Source organism: Leptonotus elevatus, chromosome 5 (assembly GCF_054856555.1).
Source record: "Leptonotus elevatus isolate MCC_2025b chromosome 5, RoL_Lele_1.0, whole genome shotgun sequence".
Classification (NCBI taxonomy): Eukaryota; Metazoa; Chordata; class Actinopteri; order Syngnathiformes; family Syngnathidae; genus Leptonotus; species Leptonotus elevatus.
In genome coordinates, this window is record NC_141243.1 from 4,023,617 (window position 1) to 4,044,152 (window position 20,536).

Sequence of the window (20,536 nt, forward strand, 5' to 3'; positions counted from 1 at the left end):
TTACATGTTTTTATAGCGGCTTTATGCAGGCCTTGCTAAATGAGCCAGTGAATGAGTTAAGTCAAAACATAAATAAAACACTACACAATTTCGAAAATACAAATATATGTAGACATTTGGGAAATTCAGACAAAATACAACGAATGCATAAATATTGGAAAATAAGTATTTCACAGTTTTTTTTTTAATACAAAAAATAATAATCTGATAAAACAATAGAAATGTGAAGATTTCTTGCGGTTCTGCCTTACCTCGGTCTTTAAGGCTTCGATCTGCTGCTCCTGCTCCAACACTAAGGCACTGTTTTTATTGACATTCTTTTGGAAGTCGGCATTCTCCTTGTCCAGCTTCGATTTCAAAGTGCTCTTGCTGTCCATGCAACGCCACGGCCCCAAAAATTAACAACATTGTGCATTTGTATAAAAATGAAGAAATGTAGTTTTTATTCATCTGAGCTGTATTTTTGTTTTGTGGTAATTAATGTGCTTTGTATATGACAAATTGTATGATTAGACTTTTGCATGTTTCTATGTGGATAAAACTTGAATAAATATATGGGGTGGGTGAAGAAATGTTATTGCCACACCTTTTCTTCAAGTCCTTCAACTCTGCTTGGAGTTTTGAGTGCTCGTCCTTATGCTGAAAAAAATTAAAATAAATTGTCCTTACGCATAAGAGAAAATAGGTCGATGCCACAATTACAAATGAAACATTGTGAAAATGTCGTCTTCTTTTTTTTTTTATTATAGATGCCACAAGGATCAGTCATCAGTAATCAAGATGTTGGTTGATGATATTGAATATTTAGCAAAAAACAAATACAGATTTGAGAAAATATTAGATGAAAAACATCAACATTAGGGGGGGAGGTAAAAATACTAAAATGGAAGAAAAATTAACAAAGGTTAAAAAATAAAATAAAATAAAAAAATATTTGACAGGAAAATCAATTAGAGAAAAATACAAAAATAATTAGATGAATAAAAAAATAAAATAAAAATACTCAGGAACATTTAAAAATAGAAGACATACCCAAAATGTATTTTGACAAAAACAAAAAACAAAGATGAAAATGACAAACAGAAAACTACGTAAAATTGATAAAAGCAATAGAAAATACAAATAATAGTAAAATGTACCTGTGTCTCCAGCTCTTGCTTAGAAGATCGAAGACTCTCCAGCAGAACTTGAGCGTCACTCTTATCTTGAAGCAAGGAGTCTCTCTCCTTTGTCAGCTGCTCGAGAACCTCGGTGGTCTGGCCGGACGCCTCTGATGTCTACAGCGAGCGGGAGCACGGTGAACATGGCGTGAGACGTCATTGCAGCCGACCGCGCAGATGAGACGAGAAAGGCTCGATTCCAGCCCAGAATCTCAATTTGGTCTCTTTAGATTGACAGCGTGCTCAATTGTAGAAGCAATTCAAATAAAATACAGTGAACCCTTGCTCGATTGTGGATTTTGAAGTCATCGTGGGTTTTTACAAAAGGCAAGTTTGAATTACAGCAGCTCTGAGGTCTACTGGAAGACATGCTGCATAATTAAATAAGACGCAGCGTAAATCCACAACTCATCTCTGCGCTCTGCTAGTTTGTATTCAAGGAGGTTTATAAGCTCATTTCCATAAGCACATAGTGTTTCGCATTATGTTAGCATTAAGCTAACATATGATTGTTTGGCCAAATCAAATGGTTTGATGACACATTTTGGTGTTCAAACATTTTTGTTTGCTTTGTGTGCCAGTTTAACAGTAAGCTTCAAATGGCAGTGACAAAAACTCTTACACGCTTTGCCTCATTGCAAGCAAGAGAGTGACAACAGGCGCCAAGGAATGTTGAAGACTCTGTTTTAATAAGTTTGAAGAATGAGGGAGGGCTAAAACTATATGGCCTCTCCACAATGAGGGACTTTAACCTATTGGGGATGGGTCTGGATTCGCGTTCTGCGCGATTAACAGGGGTTCACTGTACGTATAATTCTGGTAGGATAAACAACTTGTTATAACAATGTGTGTGTACATACAGATGTGACCTGTGGACTCAGAACGGATTCAGAGGGGAAAAAGAATGCTAACTAGACATTTCATGCAGTATTCATGCACAAAACAAGAGCTGTGTCCTGCTTTGGTATTAGTAACCATAGAACAGAAAATGGAACCTAGTGATACATGGGAAAGGGTCTGGCTCAATTATTTATATCTTAATTAGACGAAGGGACTTAACCAGATGCTAACAAAAATAAAAACATTTTTACAACTAATTACATATTCTGTTGGCAGGGTGAGTAATTAATTTTGGTTTCATATTACAGTGCTTAACTCATTTGCAAAAACATATAAATATGTTCTATTTTAAATATTACCATGCTCCCAAAGACGTATTTGTACGTTATATATATATATATATATATATATATATATATATATATATATATATATATATATATATATATATATATATATATATATATATATATATATATATATATATATATATATATATATATATTTTTTTTAATGAAAGAGCATACAGAAGGCTTTGATGCAGCCTTTGAAATAAAGAGAATGCTTGAAGCAATGGTAGTTATTACAAAAAGGGCCAACAGGTGGCACCAGAGTATAAGAGATCAGCCAGGGCTATGTCTATGTTAAAATAAATAAATGAAAAAAAATTGTAGAGACGTTTTGGACATACTGGATTTGGTTCCAATGTAGTGGATTGATTGATGTAATTTAAATGCCAATTGTAAAAAAACAAAAAAACTAAAACTCAAGACAGCAACGTTGTTGATCACGTTATAAGCCCACAGGAAGGGAAGTAGGCTCGTAAAGACTGGGTGCCATGTATGGTGAGTATGAGGATGATGAAGGTTAAGAAAAATGTGATTAAAGAGCAACGAGGAAGACAAACCAGCAGGCAGGCAGTGGCATTGACAGGTGAAATTTGGCCCAGCATGATTTAAAGTGAACTAGCGGAGGGAACTATACGGAGGAATACCTCAAGCTGCTTAGCAATGGCATGTTTAAGTTGGGACTGGAGCTGGCCTCTCTCTGCGACGGCCTCCTGGTGCCGCTTCTCCAGGGCGGCCTCTTCCGCTCTGAAGGTCTTGACATCCTCCTGCAACTTCTCCAGCTCGCCAGTCAGCCGCGACTTCTCCGCAAGCCATTGGGAAACATCTTGCTCCGAGCGACTGCGGCCGGCTCGGAGCTCCTCCTTCTCCGTTTCCAGGGCCGACACCCGCTTGTTCGTCACGTCCAGTTTGGATAAAAGCTCTTGCTTGTCTTCAGACAAGCGTTGGGTCACCAACTCTTGTTCCTTCAAATTGGCTTTTGCCAGATCAGTTTCTGCCATTAAAGACTTATTTTGCTCCTCTGCGTTCTTCAGTTGAGAGGACACGTCGTCGTTGCGCCGAAGTTGGGACAAGGTGTTCTGCAGCTCCTCCGTTCGCTCAGCCGCCCGAGTCCGTTCATTGGATTCCACCTCCAACTGCTGCTCCAGATGGTGCTTGGCCTCGGTGAGTTTGTCGACTTGTGCTTTAAGTTCCAAGGTGGATTTCTCGAGGTCCTTTTCGAGCTGGCCGCGTCCTCGGGCGAGATCAGCGTTGGCTTTTTCGAGGCGTTCGATTTCGGAGGCACGTTTCTCCAGTTCACTTTCCAGTTCAGCCTTTTCTTTTTTCATGGACGTCACTTCGGCTACGGCTAATTTTTTTTTGCACACGGCTTCCTCGAGCATCCCACCTAAACGAGACCTCTCCTGACTAATATCACCTTGAGCTCTGGAGAAGCTGTCCAATTGGTCCTTAGTGGCTCGGATGTCACTCACTAGCTTATCCCGCTCTAGCGAAAGGGCGCCAACGTCAGCTACAGCCTTGACGTGCTTTGCTTCGATCTCGCCCTTCTCCCCAGCCAGACGCTCGTAATCCGTTTTATGCTGCTCGAGCGCCGCTTCGAGGGTCAGCTTCTCTTTCCTCAGCGCATGCAGGGCCTCGGAGTTTTCGGAGTTCTGCGCGCAAAAGGTTTTCCTTTCTTGCTCCAAAGTTGCAGACATCTCCTTGAGCTTTTCGCCAGACAGAGTCAATTGCTGAGTAGAGACTCGGATTTTCTCCTTCAGCTCTTCAATGTCTTTGACGAGCTCCTCCTTCTCCTTACAGACTTTTCTCTGGGTGGCGAGCAAATCCTCCTTCTCCTGCAGGAGGTGAAGCCTTTCGGAATCTGTCACCTGGCTGCTGGTCTTGGACTCCTCCAGCATCTGGACCAGGCTGAGGCGAGACGCTTTCAGGTCTTCGCATTCGTGGACGGAGCTGTCCAGCTCTTTCTTGGTGAGGTTGAGCTTGTTTTGGAGTTCCTCCTTCACCGCCTCCAGGTTCTTTTTGTCCGACGTAACAGCGGCCATTTCAGAGGTCATGGTGGCCTTCTCTTTGGTTAGCGTTGCCGTGAGCGCCTGCAGCTGGGTGTTCTTCATCGTCAGGTCTTCTTTCTCCAAGGTGAGCGTCTGCAGCTTGGCTTGCAACTCTGCGTTCTTGGCATCCAGCGACTTTTTGGCGTTTTGGGCCGCATCGCGCTGCGAGATGAGCTCGTTGTTCTCGCACCCGAGTTTAGAACTGCTCTCGTTGAGGTCCTCCTGCAGCCTGCTGCGCTCTTTGCAGACATTTTCATAGTCCTCCAGCAGCTTCTTCTTCTTACTTTCCCATCGCTGAGCATCCTGCTGGCGTGTGAGCAGCGTAGCATCCTTCTCCTCGTTTTGTTTCCCGAGATCCTCAAGATCAGACTGCAGTTTGATATTGGCGCTCTTCAAGTTGCCGTTCTCGGCCTGTGCCTCCTGAATAATTTTTTTTAGCTTCTCCAACTGGTCGTTCAGTGAGGTTCTTTCTTCCTCGGAGCGCTTGTTGCTGTCGAGTAAGTCGTCCCTCTCTTTTGAGAGCTGCGCCGTGGTTTCGCGGAGGTCTTCATTCTGGACAGAATGATCCTGGAGAGCAGAAAGCTTGTTCTGCATCTCCGAGAGCTGCGTCTCCAATTTGCATTTCTCAGCGTGTGCAGCCTCTCTCTCCTGACACTTGCGCTCCAGATCTACAGTCTGCTCTTCCAGTTTTGCCGACAAGCGTTCAACATCATGCTTGGAGGAGTCGAGCTCAGCAGAACGTTGCTGGGGAAATTGGGTTGATGTAGGAGGGTAAAAAAATAAAAATAAGGAGGAATATATATATGCAGAGTTGGACATAAAATGTAAGATGATTCCAAAATAAAACAAGACACAATGTATGAATACAAACACAAAAGGTCAACACCAAAACCATGTTCAATAGGGGTGTAACGGTATATGTATCAGATATTTTTTTTGGGTACCATAACACGCCTTAAAATCTTGTGTAACATCAAACAAGGCTACAAGTCACTAGAGTGCACCTTTTTCAGAACAATCCCCCACTTTACTACTTTGACACTAAAGTCTGCGGCAAAAATACAAAACATTCTAGTCATGTTGTGTCATTCTACTAAAGTCGCGATTTAAAGGGACTGCAACATGAAAAATCTACTTTTTGGAGCTTTTAGCCATGTTAAAATGCTAATTCCTCACCAAAAACATGACCAACGTTGTGTTTTCCTCCATTCTCCCCTGTATGAGAAATTATAGGTTATTCTCCAAGCACCAGCCCCTCCCAACCTGAGAAAACGAGCTGTTGGCACGGTGTGACGTCATTGCGTGCGGCCCCACCCCCGCACCGCCTCTGCGGATTAAATGCACGCCCACTTTCTCTGAGACCTCCCTCCATGGGGATAATGACAAAAGTAGCCTTTATCAATAAACATTCTGTCCAAATGAATCCAAAGCAATCAATTATTCTTCACATTTGCAATGCCAAAGTGCAATGAAATGGCAATTAGCTGTTTTAAAAATAATTGGCTGACACTGGTGTAAACTACAAGTAAAACATTTGCAATGATGAGTTTAACTGAATGGATGGTGTGCGCTCGCCCCATAAGCAATAGGGTGAGGGTTCCTCTAACCTCTCTGCTCCCATGGTAAATGGAGCACAATGACATAGTGCTTTTTATTATTATTTTTGTTTAAAAAAACAAAACAAAAAAAACTGGGAAACTCACCAGGGCTCCAAGCTGCTGCTCGACAGCTTCTCTCTCCTGCTCCACACTGGCCAACCCTTGCTGTAGTGACAGAATTTCCTTTTCTTTGCCCTCCAGCAGTGATCTCAGTTCATCAATTAACTTTTAAGCAAAAAAACAAAAAGCACATCACACTCACGGAAACCACATCTAACCAAATCAACCACCAAAACATTCGCTATAACTTCTAAACCAATGGACATTACTTTCAAACTCCCAACATTACTTATGGACTGAAAACTTTTGTTAAAAAGGACACTGGTAAAAGAAGCCCCGATTCAACTCCTTTGTTAAAAAAAAGTTAAAAGGAAAAATCATTTGAAATCAGGAAATCTGAAATGGTAAAAATCAGTCTACTGTATCACTACAATTGAGTATTAAATATTTTTTTCAGTTACTGCACATTTCAGCAAGTAGGGCATCTTCTAAAATGTGCAATATATTTCATAACATGTCTGAAATCACTTTACGGGGTCTTTAAAAATCTACTGACAGTAAATTGCCAGCAAAGTTAGTAGAACTCACCTCAGTTCCCTGCGAGTTTCCTTGATTGTGACCATCTTGCAGTTGCGCCTTGTGGTTGCTTTGGCTATGACACAAACTGCGAACCATTTGTGCCACCGTGTCTTTGGTTTCTCTTTCGCCCTGGGCCTGCCGCGCTAGCTCGGCTCCCGTCTCCTCCAGCTCCTTCACCTTAAGTTCAGCTGCGTGGAGTTTGCCGAGAACGTCCTCCATCTCCACCAGGTGCTGGTTCTCAGCTTTGTCCACGCCGGCGCGCACAGCGTCGTCCAGGCGCTCCTTATCTTCGGCGAGGGAGGCCAGCTGCTCCTTCATGTCGCGATTCTGCTCGTCGCGGCCGGCGGTGACCTCCTCCAGGGCCTGCCCGTGCTCCAGCTTCAGCCTCTCCACGATCTCGGCGTTGTCCTTCTCGGCCTGGCTCAGGCGCATGCGCAGCTGCTCGTTATCGCCCGACAGCCTGACGCCGGTGGCCTGGAGCTGGGCGGCCGCCTCGCCGTGCGCCTTCTCCTGAGCGTCCAGCTTCTCCCGCAGCCCGGCCAGCTCCTCCCGCCGCTCCGTTTCCAGCGAGGCCAGGCGGTTCCTCAGGGAGGTGATCTCCTCCAGGAGAGGGGAGTCGCCGCCAGCGTCGGGGTCGCCGGAGGCTTTCTGAGAGTCGAGGCGGAGCTGCAGGTCGGCGACCTCCCGAGTGCGGAGAGAGAGGTCCCGCTCCAGATCCATTATGCGGGATCTTTCCGATACGGTGGCGACCTTGAAAGGAAGACATCTTAAGATCAGAAGGACCCGACATGCTGAACCTGTGAGAGCTTGGTGTGTGAAAAGATGAATGATGGGATCAGCATTTTCATCTTCGCAATGGGAGTAGAATACCGGCTCTTTGTACTGTCCTGCATTTTTATTGATTATTATTATAGTCATTTTCAACATATTCAGTTAGTAATGGGCCACACCTTTATTATATCGCAAATCCTTATGGGTTTTTGCAGTATACAATTAAGTCCAAATTTAGTGCCATGCCACAACATCCTGGCCAGCAGTGAAGTCAAAAAAAGACATGCAGCAAAATTAATTGCAAGGAGTGGCAGAGAACTGACCTCCAATGATCGTCGTCATTCCCACAAATTAAGAGTGCGTGTTAATGTAGCAGACTTGAAGGTTTGTAATTGCTGTAACATCTTCGCCGATTTCAATTTGCCATGTGGCATCATGTTACCATTAAGATATCAGAATATAATTCAAGTAAATGACATGGTTTGGTTGAACATTTTGGTGTTTCAAGACAGAAGGTTTCATTCTCTCAGGTGTCAGTTTTAAAGAGAACTGCCACAGGAGTGATGAATGAACAGCTTGAAGCAAGCAGGCTATGCTTCTTATTTGGCGAACTGGGAAAGAAAGTCTTCAAAGTGATGTGATGCGATAGTCTCCTATTTCTTGACAGCGAGAAACAGAACAGGCGTGAAGAAATCCTCTAAAAATGTCTTAACATGTTGAAAAAATATTTCTTGCCCACAAACTTGAAATTTGATTTTTCGGCATTACATGAAGCAGTATGGTACATAAGTTCCAGGGAGGAATCATAAAATACACACAATATCATTGTTATACATTATTAAATGTAAGAATGGGGTATTTCCATTGTTTTAAACGATGTGATTTTTTTATCTTGATATCCAAATAAACTCACGAATCGTACCAAAGAAAAAAAAAAAAAAAGAGAGGATGGGGTGGTTGGAGAGACTAAATACAAATAAGCAGGACACATGGATGTAAAGAAGGACCTGGAAGGAAAACAACTCTTTGCTGGGGGGGGGGGGGGGGGGTCAAGGGAGACATGCGTCTGTCTGGTTCAGCACTGATAGGCTTATTACATCAGTCAAATGTGGTTTGACTGTGAATGTGCTCATGAAAGTATATTAATCCTGCGTGAAAGTCGGCGGGCAGAAGCGCTTGTAAAAATTTGATTCTTGACCATAGGCTTTACACGCAGCAGTAAGCGTACGGTATTTCCTCAAATAATGGCCCTCCGTCAACAAAATGTAAACAAACCCCTTGCTCAAAAGGGAGGCCTAAAGAATGAAAGGCCGACTATGCCACACAAATAGCGATAGAAGGAATGTCAGCATACTCAGGATTCACTAGTGGTGACTTGAGAAACAACAGCCTTGACTAGTAATGTTCACTGTTGAGGTGTTGGACAATTTTTTATTAAAAAAAAGAGTATCTAAACAATTAATCGGTTATCAAAAAACAACAACAATGAATTTGATCATTGATTAGTTGTCAATTAATCATTGCACCTTTAATTCACATTAGTTTCCTTGTAGTGGATGGATACCATCAATTTCACCACGAGTGCCAGTTTTCTTGTAGAAAAAAAACCATGTTGTAAAGCATTATTATTTTTTTTACATTTTAAATGTTGGGTGAACCTCCAGTTATCGGACACACAACCTTGCGCAACACTATCGACTCCCCCATCTCGCTCAGGGCCCACGCTGTATCCATTACCCTAGTGTCTTCTAACTCTCTTTGGAGCTTCTCAGCTTTGGTCTTTTCAAAGTGCAGGCTCTGTTCAAGCTCCTGAATGTGGACATGCTCCAGTCTGGTCTGCGTCTGTTAGTACACAAGGGGGAGAGAGAGAGAGAGAAAGAGAAGGAGAACACACCAGTGCCACCATCACATGCCAGCCCAACACAGATGAGAAGGAGGAGGAGACAGGGGGATGAGGGGTCCGAAATGGATGGATGGGTGGGTGGGTGATAACTGGGGGACATGGGAGGACACAACACTAGTTAGTGCACAACGCACAGGTTGCACCATGAACACAAAGATGGTGAATACACAGGCAGCAGAAGAGCATTTGATGCACATGTGCAGGTTTGGGTGTGTGGGGGTGGGAAACATGCAAACCAATACCGGGTGGGGAGGGGATATTAGATTTATGTCAAAGAATCTTTATAAGTCGAAGTGTTGGGTTGGGAAAGAACGCCAATAAATGATGCTTTGCTGCAGCATTTTTAGAGTTGATAATTACATAGAATTTGGCTTCCTGCATTTAGTATATTTTAACCTCCCTGTTTCGTTGGTGCTCTTCAATAAATACCACCAACACCTAATTAATTAATACCAATAAATCTCATGCTGATAAATTGTCAATAGAAAGTCAGTAAAATAATACTGTAATTAAATAAACTTACCATATATATAGTTGTGCTAATAAGTTTGAAATGCTTAACATCTTTCTTATTCCAACAAATATTTGAGCTGCAAAATTAGAACCAGAAAGCGCTGATGCGAACAAAGGCGTTCAAGTTCTTACATAGTTAAGGAAAATGGGGACTCGTGGTAAGCCAAAATGAATCATTGGGCTCCGATTTTAGGCCGCGGGCAAAACAACCAAAGCAAAACACGAAAACTGAAATGGAAAACATAATGCAATTCAGAACTTTGCTGTTCTCTCTCACAATTATCTCAAAACAATCACTGAACTCCCGTTACAGGGCCTTTAAGATATATTCCAAACAATTTCAATAGGCATATACTGTCTTTTTCTGTCTGCCTGTTCATAGAAGATTTATTTCAAGACTGGTTACAAATTAAATACAAATAGAGAGAAGACATGTAAAAAAAAAAAAAAAAAAGGGGAAGGTATAATTAATATTTAAAATGTTACATAAAATAAAATAAAATGATGATATTGTTACTGTGAATAATATTATACTATGGATGGCTATGTGGTAGAAAATGGGATGGGTGGATGGGCTATTTGGGGAAAAAATGCATAAAAGCCTCATCTCTATTAAACACCTTACCTCTAATATACGACAAGAGAAATTCTGTAACTAAACACATATCTGAGGAAACATATTTGGCAAATAAAAGTAGCCTGTCGAATTGGTGGTAGGGTTAATGTTTATGTGGGTGGTGGTTGTGGTTTGATGAAGGGAGCATCTCCAGTGGTTCCATGCCGAGCACTGGACCAACATGGGGAGAAAAGTAAAACAATGAAAAAAGAAAAAAAAAAAAAGGATGAAGACAAGAGGGAAGAAGAGGCGATAACATCACATCACTGAACAGGAAAAATTACAGCATTAGTCGCCAGCTTGCGCTCAACGCACTTTTGTTTGGGCTTCTTGGTTTGTTTTTGTGAAGCTGCATGCACATTCTTGAGGGTGAGTCATAAACTGTGTTAGTGCACACAGCACACGTACTGGGGGTGGAAAAAGGGTAAAAGGCGGATCCTAACCCTGACGCCTTCGTTTTAAAGCTCTAGTTTGATTTCCTTTTGATTAAATCAAGTGGGTCCCGCTGTGGAAGTAAATGACAAATCCTGGGATCAAATATAGTTTTCCAAAAGCACGACTCACATCAATCAAATACATCACATAGCGAGTTTCGCCTAACATTAGAAAAGGTGGACACCACTGAACTCTACTGGCAATGTAACTACCAGCAGAATCGGCCAACAACCAATCGCGAGTAATAGTCGTTTCCACAGAGCAGAGAAAATATTTAAGACTGTGAGTATGCGTTGCTGTTTCATTGTGTGTTAAAGTAGCAGTTGTTTGGCAGTTTAAAATGACCTTAACATCTTTAAGTTCCGTTAGCCTACCTAAAGCATTTTGCATTATATGTCGGCGAGAAATATTGTAATACAAAAATATTGATATAACTAATTCTCAGTCTGAATGTATAGATTTCAACATAAGTTCATTAAACTTGTTCATTGTAATAATGTATGTGCGTATTGAGAAATTACCTCCAGGTCACCTTTGGTGATACATGCTTCCTCAACACGGAACTGAAGGTCCTCAACCTTCCTATAAAAACAAACAAACAAAATGCTTGTAAGACTGAATAGTTGACTAAATTCCATGTGATGCTTTACCTCCGCTCCTCCTCAAGTTGGTTGAACAGCTCGACTTTTTCTTTGTCGGCAGCCTCCACCAAGGCACGTAATTGATCCATCTTGGACTCCATCTTCCAAACGACATAACATGTCAATAAAGACAGCATAAACAATACCTTGAAGCAATACTGACAGAGTTCACTGAATCAAGTATATTGAAAAGTAGTCTAATAACGATCGTGTTATGTTGACGGGCAAATTCACCAGTATTAAAGAACAAAAAATAAATATAGAATGTAAATATATAATAATAATAATATAATATAATGTGAAAATATACACTGATTTGTCTATGTATATTTTTTTTAACAAATACTAAATACTTTATATAATTTAAATAATACATAAATCGTATTTTTAATTATGCACAATGACAATTATAAATACAGAATATATAATAAAAAATATGAAAATGTCAAAAGGCTCAAATATATACAAGAATAAAAATAAGACAAAAAATAAGGTTCAGCTTGCATCTTTAATTTCATTTTTCAAAATCTTTTTTTTAAAGCATTATATATGAACTAATTTGCTCCCCAAAATGTATAAATACGTTCCATTTTAAATATTACCATGGTCCTAAAAACGTATTTAGACGGTTTTTTTTTAATGCTAGAGCATACAGATGACTGCAGCCTCTGAACTGAAGAGAACGCTTGGAGCAATTATAGTTATTACAAAAACGGCCAGCAAGTGGCAACAGAGTATAAGAGATCAACCAGGGCAATGTTGCAAACAAGCTCTTTTTCCCCACTGTTTTAAACATATTTGTGAATAATGATGAAACTTAGCTATACTCTAATGCTAATTTCTGCAAAACAGAAACAGAAATATATATTTTTTTTCTGATGAAAGAAGAGACTAATCTTTTGATAGGTTCCATCCATGTTTCAATAGAACACAATATTCTGTGGGCCTTGCAAAATCAGTCAAAATCCAGTAAAACAGCTGGGAGCGAATGGGTTAAATATACTGTGCTGAGAGCAATACAAGGGGCCAAGGTGCTTCACCACCATTACCTGCTCCTGGTCATTCCTGAGCAGCGTGATTTCCTGCTCCATCTCGCCGGCATGGCTGGTGGCTTTGGCCACCTCGACCTTCTCCATGTCCCTCTCCACCATGAGCTGCTCAATGTGCTGCTGCTTCTCCTTCAGAGCCTCCTGCAGGGCCGTAGTGCCTGAGATCTTGCGGTTGTACCGCGACGATGTCTCCGTCAGCTGTGGACATTGTCAGTAAAAAGCAACATTAAAACACAAATGAATGCAACCAATGTCATACTCTGAACATCACTGATCATGGAGTTGCATGACTAACTTTTTGTAGTCGACGCTAACGTGACTACAGTTAAACTAAGTCAGAGTTTTAATTGTATTCAATAAGGTCACTGATATTTTTTTACAGTTAAGTGGACCGTAACCATTTTTGAATGAATGAATGCTCCAAGTTTAGCATCTCTCACCAGTCCGGTGCGGCTGGGCTTGGCGCTGACGGAGGATGCCACGGAGCTCATGGTGCTGATGGAGGAGGCGCTGGGGCTGCGCTTCAGGCCGCCTGGCGTGACGGCGGCCTTGCGAGCTGCGGCCTTGGCCGGCGTGGTGGAGGGGAAGCCAATGCGCGTGACCTTGTGCACTGGCGCAAATAAACCGTACCGGGGCTGGCACTGGAAGTACCTGCAGAAGCGGCCAGTGAGGAAAACCTTTGAAAAACAGTGGTACCTTTGAATTCACCAGTTTCATTCGTTTTGGGATCAAACTCGTAACTTGTCTATCAAAATCAATTTCACCCCATTAAAAAGGCCAAGATTGCCCTCAAGATATCAGCAAAGCGCAACCTTTCAATTAAGGCAGGGCTCTGACACTCATACGTCACGTTAACACTGTCACGAGTGGTGGACGTGCACGCTTGGAAGCATTTGTTTTATACCTTGTGCCTGCCACTGCGCCGTCATTCTTCCCCAAAGGCTCATCCAGCTCCACACCACACCACTCGCCTTTCGCGAAATCCGTGTCTCCGATAAAGCGCACTACTCCTGCTTTGGTTCCACCAACCTGAGGAAGGGGTGGAAACCCAAAAATCTTAGTACATGTTCAAGTCCCTTCACAATAAAGGCAGGGTTTTTCCTGTGTACAAAATTCAAAGGCGGCCACCTCAACCTAATTTGCTCTCCACCTCCAGCCTGAGCCTCTGATATTGCTCAACAGAGCTCCAACTGTGTTGGTTGAGGCAGCAAGACATTTTAACTGCAGTTGCAGTGTTGCGCCAACTGTTTTCTTTTTTTTCCCCCTTTTTTTTTTTTATGTACTGAAGAAGTACTAGTGGATGATTTTTTAATAATTGTAGTTAAAAAAATGGCAACTTTGTATTCATATAATTTCTAATTTCTAGTCCCTGATTGTAAAATGGCCGATAATGGTATAGCTCCACCAATCATGTATTTTGTGGTCTTTTATGCTGCCAAAACGTGTTAAAATATTGGGGGGGAAAACGTAGAAAGGAAATCAATTTTTTTTTTAGGCGATATAAATTATGTGGACATTTTTGCTATTCGAGTCACAGACTCTGACTCAAAGCACCGCCAATAGCGAGGGTTCACTGTAATCTGCTTTGCTGAACTCAAATCCATGACATAATTTCAGCAAAGCGCCTGAAAGGCATGCCAGCGCTGAGCAGATTGCGGTCAAACTGTCAACGCGAGGAGAAAATAATTTTTGGGCTATTTAGAACAATATGTGACTTTAAGGTTTGCCACATGTAAAAATGGGATGTTGCACTTTTCGAAAAAGAAAAGCTTTAAAGAGAGCATTTTATTGGGAAAAAAAGAGAGACTTTTTAATATACAAAGAGTCGGGTCTCTGGAGTGCCTAGTGTCCGCCCATCAAATATGGAAATTACACAACCAAGTAAATCTTTAGTTATCTGCCTATTTGGGAAGTTAGATGCGGCAAACTAGCTCTCAAGTGGTTTCGATCTTTAAAGCAGACAAATTGGCCACGTCATTCGTTGAGGTGTAAAAACAAAAAAGTGAAAAATTGTTAGTTAAATTATATTTAATTATAGTTAAATATTTAAAAAAAAAAAATCAAAATAATGTATGCTCATTTTTAAAGCTATTTGTAAATAAAGTTTAAAGCTCCTAGATGCAGAAAATTTAATTTAGAATCGCTACTGCCACCTATGGCTGAACAATGAAACTGCATATTCCCTGCTTCACATACACAACGCATAATGTCACATCAGCTCACAATGGGGTGTGGGGGGTGGTGGGGAATTCAAACCTGAAATCTGTCTGAAAATAATTAATAATTAGAAGATGTTTCAGTCATAAATGGTCAAATAAAAAGGCTATTGCAAATATATTTTTGGCCAAATTGTTACAGAGAGCAGCTTTAATGTAGAAGTGTTCATCCACCAATCTTAATTTAATTTCTTTATATTCCATTCAATTGTTATTCTTGTATGTTTTTTTGAAAGTACATTATAGAGTGTTACTTTTCTTATTAAAAACAATTGAATGAATTGGCATTGCCATTCATTTGAATGGAGAAAGATGATTAGACCTCAAGGCACCACTGCCTAATGATCATGTTGACATGCTTAAACTATTGTAGAGAAAACAGAAGGAACCAAACTTTACCAACACACGGTCGCCTATCTTGAGGTCCCGTTCCCCTTTCTTGACCGAGCCGCTCTCCGACAGGTTGGATATTGATTCGCTGTTGGCGCGAGCCAGGTTGGAAGACTGCGTCACAGACGAGGGTGAAGCGGAGGAGGCCTTCTTGGCCGCCTCGGACTTGCCCACTGATGGGGTGGGCGAGGCGGCGCGGGAGGGCGGCGCCGTCTGAGTGCCGTCCCCCTCACCTTCGGTGCGCGACAGCTTGGACGGGCGGGTGAAGATCCCTCGAAGCGCCTCACACTGGAAGTAACGCACACCCGCCACCGAGCCGTCGTTCTTCCCGATTGACTCGTCCAGAACGATGCCCGCCCACTGTCCCGGGGCGAACTGGGTCTCTCCCAAAAACTGGACATAGCCCGGTTTGGTCCCATTCACCCAGACGCGGTCGCCAATCTGGAAGGCTTCGCCGGCATCGAGATTGTCGTCCACGCTGGCGGCTGATTTGTCGGTCACAGTGGCTTTACTTCCTGTTGAAAAGCAAGACCGAAAATCAATCAATCAATCAATCAAACCTCAATCAATGGACTGCAGCTTGAGAAAAATAAACAAAGTGCCTAATTAACCGTTTTATTTAATCTGAGAAGCAGCTCCAATGCAAAAAGTGCAATGACAAATTCCACTTTGACAAATGCAACTGGAAACATGCTCATGGACATTGGATGAGCCCACGAGAAATGTCCTACCTTGAGCTTCTCAAGTTTTCCAATACATGAGATAAAGATGCATAAAGAACAAGACATAACCATTAAACAACAAACAAACTGCGAAGTCCTTCAAATATCACTCATTAGCTATGGCGGGCGGTGGTTTTCAGACCTGGGCCTTTCACTCAACATGAAACCCGCACCCCCACCATTTTTCCTACCTGTTCCCGGGTTGGTCTTTGGTGCGCCAGTGCCCAGCGGCCGGGCTACCTTACTGGGCGCTTTGATCCCGCTGGCCTTGGCCGAACTCATGTTTCCTCGTGTGATGTCGGGGACGTGCGAGGCCAAAGTCCGTCAACGGGCGCCGTCCGAACGTAGACCATGTAAACCACAAGGTGAAGGCGCTTGTGTGGTGATGTAAAAATAAATAAAAATAAATAAGAAAATAGAGTAGGGGGTCAAAACTAAAACTAAAACAAAGGCCAGCCGGAAGAGCACCCTGAAGAAAGAACAAAAGACAGGAAGCGACTTTTTGTGAAATGACCCAAAGTACAAAATAAATTGTCTCATTGGTGTACACCAAGGCTACTGTCAACAAAATTGGATTGGATTTACCAGTGTGTGTTTAAATCAAGGCCATCTTGAAAGTGTTCATGTCAGGATTGTATGTCTTTTTATAGGGGACAGTTTTCAAGAGGGAGCTTGAAACAGTCCCGAGAACTGTCTGTTTTGGCACAGGTTTGCGGAGAAACTGAAGGATCATGAGGCAATCTAAATAAATGTTTCCTTTTCCCATGAAACATTGTAAGGATTATTCATCCATTTAATGTCAGACCGGCTGTTATTTACAATTTGAAAAGACATGCAGTCCAGCATTTTAATCAATTTGTGCATGGACCATGGAAGATGAAGATGTTTGGATGGCCCTGCACCCGCGTAAATAGGTCCTTGAGTCATTCATGGCGACTGTGTTTGGGGGGGGGGGGGGGGCATTCTGTTCCTGTGAGCACAGCAGAGGCCATGTCACACGCCTATTAATACCCGTCGAAAAGGCCAGACGATACGCCGGCACAGCTAATGCCTCTGCCAAGCTCTCCTGGTGGCATCCGCGACCTTGATCGTGTAGCAAACTCGACCACTCGCGCTTTTTGTTTTGCCAAATGAAATGGGAATGTCTGGCTGGACGATGGAAACTGGATTACAAGGGAGGATGGGGGGGGGGTCGCGATTCGCGTTCACTACCACCAGCAGCGTTAGATAATCCTATTTGTCAGATTAACAGCCCATAGAAAGCCTTTTGGAGCAATGTTTGATTTTTGTCTATCTGCTCCATTGAGATTGATAACCTGTTCAAATGGAATAATTTGATTTGTTGTTGCTTTTTTTAACAGTATTTTTGCACAACTTGCTGTTCTCCAACAAGGAGCTGAATGGCAAAACTCACAACAGGCGTTACATCCAGGATTCGACCGGAAAATTTCCAATGACATCCACTTGTATGCCTTTCTGAGACTCTCTTTGTCACTGTTGCAACCTGCTGTTGACGCTCGCGCAGCGGCTTTGTTGTTTGATACAAGAATTGACCAATAAATGTATGTGTCACAGAGTGTTATCAGCAGGTCACAACTGAGATACAGACAAATTGGAAGGGTCATAGAAATGATTTTTTTTTTTATCCTGTTGTGAATTTTGCCATTCTGCTCATTGGTAGAGAAATGACTAGTAAGATGGTCGTTTCAAACTAAAATGGCAGACTGTTTTCAGGTATTGCTTTTTGAGAACTTTTTGTATTGTAGGTTTACTCGTAAATTATAATATACATGCATACCAAATAGGGGTGTTAGAAAAAAATCGATTCGGCAATATATCGCGATATTACAGCACGCAATTCTCGAATCGATTCAATATGCGGCTGGATCGATTTTTAAACATAAATTTTTGATGGAAATATTCAACAAAGCGTCTTACTTAGGGTTAGAATTCACACATTAAACATGGAAGAATGTTAAATTAATGGAACATTAAGCCTTAATATTTTATTTCAGTGCTGTTCAAACATGAAACAGACTGCAACCTGTTTATTAAATGCAGTGGCTCAGTTATAAGCCTGACTTTTCAGATAAACACATTTTCATACAAATCTTACAGTGCACGTGTACAAGTTTACTGATTTGTATTTTCTAAATTTGAGTAAAAAAACAACATCAATGCAATGCAATAATCAATTTATAGATTCGTATCGGGATTAAATCGGTATTGAATCGTGATACAAATCGAAAGGTACTAGGCAATTCACACCCCTAATACCAAATTACTTGATGGTACCACAGGGAGAAAATATAAAAAGGTTTTATCAGCACTGTAAGCAAGAGGACACACACACACTCAAGATATTTGTCAGTCAGATGAATGAAAAGCGTCCATCATCTTCGACCCAGTTTAACCGGAGCGTTCCAGTTCACACCCGCTGCGCCTAGCGATGAACAGCCTCAGGTCATGGGACTGCCGGGAAGAATAAAACCCCACACCACTTAATACCGCACAATATATTAACCAGCCCATTGACTTCTTGGTGAATCCCATACAGAATCTTGGGATGTGGCCCGTAGAAGCCATGTCGCATTATGAACGACCACTGGAGTGAAATCACCCACATATAGTCTGGAGACTTTCCCACCGCAATCACATTAATCTTTTAGCCAGGCGCTAATCTGCGGCGAGCAGGCGGCAGGCGGGCATTGGGAAGCCAAACTATGGATCACAGTTATACCACCAGAGTGACGCTTCAGGGCCGTAACAACTTTTCTTGCAAACATAAATGACATCCGCGTTTGGGTCAGTCCACCACTTAGTTCACCTCACGTAGCATCTTATCTTGCCATGACCAGCAACTGTCAATCGCAGGACCGAGTCATGCACTGGCCGTTGTTCCTGCCTCGCTTTACTCCCTTCTGTGTATTTCCATTAAGTTTTGCCACCAAAGATAGACTGCTATTGGCATTAGCAGCCTAACCATAACCTTCTGAGCATATAGGCCAGGCTTCCTTACTCCTGGTCCTCGAGAGCTGGCAGGTATTAGATGTTTCCATCCTCCAACACAGCGAGTCATATAATCAGAGAAGCCTGATAACGATCCTGATCTTTAGAATCAGATGTGTTGAAGGACGGACATATTTAAAACTGCATTGATACTTTAACACAACATCTCTTCTCTTGATGTGCTGCACAGCAGCAGGTTCGCACGGGAGCACGGCTTATGGGGCCATGACTTTAAAGTACCATTGTCACAGTATCAGAGCATTCTTTCATAGTACAAGTACAGCTGTAGAGTATTGGGATAGCAACACTTGCACCAATATCTGTGCATTTCCACATGCAGGAAGAAATCGTATTGTTTAAATCTGGAGTATGGGGACAAACTATACTTAAAGAGCAAACCTTCAATCTTGAAGATTGCCTTGGAGAGGTTCCAACTTTTGCAACTCTGCCCTTTTTTTTTTATTATTATGAAAAGTATCGATTCAAAAGCTCATGAAAGATATTTCGGGATTTCATGAACGCAACAAAATAAATGAGAAAAGAAAGGTGGTAGTGGTGGTGGGCAGTTACGTGGTGTGGTGACGTTGACACCTCGAAACGGGAAGCTAACGGACACCGCCTGTCTTTGAGGTGGCACATCTGGCCGAGCTAACGGCTAAGGTTAGCCTAAATGTGTTGAAATCATCTCTACAAATCCTTGGAATACTGCAGCCACACTCCCACCGCCCACAGCGAACACGCCGGGGAAGCGTCGCGCGAAGGCGGCCAAAAGTATCCGCAATGTCACTCACGGGGTGGCAGCTCCGGGGCCGTGGGAGGGCTGTAACTTTCCCCCTGAATAATTACCTCCTCCCCGGGTAGCACCGTGTGACGTTTTTTCACAATATGCCACGGTTAGTTAGCCCCACCAACCAACGGGCAAGGCCCGAGTGACAGCCGGTCGTGGAAGACCGAGCTACGTTAGCCATTAGCCGACCTGACGCCTCAAGTAAAGTCGTCGACTTACCTGGGCAACTTCAACCAACCGTCCACTCGTTTGAGGGCGTTGTTTTTCTACATTTCTTGAAACGGCGACTACAATAACTTGACGGTGTAAGACCACTGACCTGTTTGCGAGTGTCGTGGAAAGAGCCCACGTCTTCCCGTGGAGGAAGAAGAGTTTATCGGCTACTGCTGCTTCGACTTCTCACTCAGGCAAACTGTACCGGCGGAAGCTCGAGGTTTGCGATGATAAAGAGTTTGTCCAAGTGGTGTTTCCGTAGGAGTGCTCAGATTTGGTCAACGCAGCAGATTGGGTAACCATACGCACGTAACTCTGGCTCACGCATGCGCGTGGTTACCCAATCGGCTGCATCGCCGCTAAATCTGAGTGGCAAAACACTTGCACAAAGTCAAACTTTGTAAAAATCGAATTAACCTCGCATATGTGTTTATGTACATATTGAAGCGTCGTATAAATAAACAGGCGGCGAGGTAGCAACAACTTTGTTGCGCAGTTTACAAAAGTTTCTCGTTGCCTTCAACGCCCCTCCAGACTATCGGAAACCACAAAATCCATGAACCACTTCTGCATCTCGTTCAGTGTTAGCAGTTTTTTCCCCTCATATATTCATCAACTTTGGAGGGACATCAAATTATT

General features: G+C 42.5%; 1 protein-coding gene across 4 annotated transcripts in view; it reads right to left on the reverse strand.

The window, feature by feature from the left end:
• Nucleotides 1-20,170, reverse strand: part of clip1a (CAP-GLY domain containing linker protein 1a) — a 24,910-nt gene extending 4,740 nt beyond the window's left edge. The window contains exons 1-15 of one of the 4 annotated variants that reach the window (XM_086076486.1): nt 19,904-20,170; nt 16,080-16,357; nt 15,176-15,681; nt 13,465-13,589; nt 13,001-13,211; nt 12,561-12,758; nt 11,521-11,612; nt 11,392-11,452; nt 9,141-9,245; nt 6,642-7,382; nt 6,099-6,218; nt 2,995-5,139; nt 1,140-1,277; nt 587-639; nt 252-369 (exon numbers count right to left, since the gene is read on the reverse strand). In XM_086076486.1, the coding sequence (XP_085932612.1) occupies nt 252-369; nt 587-639; nt 1,140-1,277; nt 2,995-5,139; nt 6,099-6,218; nt 6,642-7,382; nt 9,141-9,245; nt 11,392-11,452; nt 11,521-11,612; nt 12,561-12,758; nt 13,001-13,211; nt 13,465-13,589; nt 15,176-15,681; nt 16,080-16,170 (4,704 nt within the window). In that variant the 5' untranslated portion in view covers nt 16,171-16,357; nt 19,904-20,170. The remainder of the gene's footprint in view (nt 1-251; nt 370-586; nt 640-1,139; nt 1,278-2,994; nt 5,140-6,098; nt 6,219-6,641; nt 7,383-9,140; nt 9,246-11,391; nt 11,453-11,520; nt 11,613-12,560; nt 12,759-13,000; nt 13,212-13,464; nt 13,590-15,175; nt 15,682-16,079; nt 16,358-19,903) is intronic. The other 3 variants (XM_086076485.1, XM_086076487.1, XM_086076488.1) reach the window with 3 other exon arrangements.
• Between the last annotated feature and the right edge of the window lie 366 nt (nt 20,171-20,536).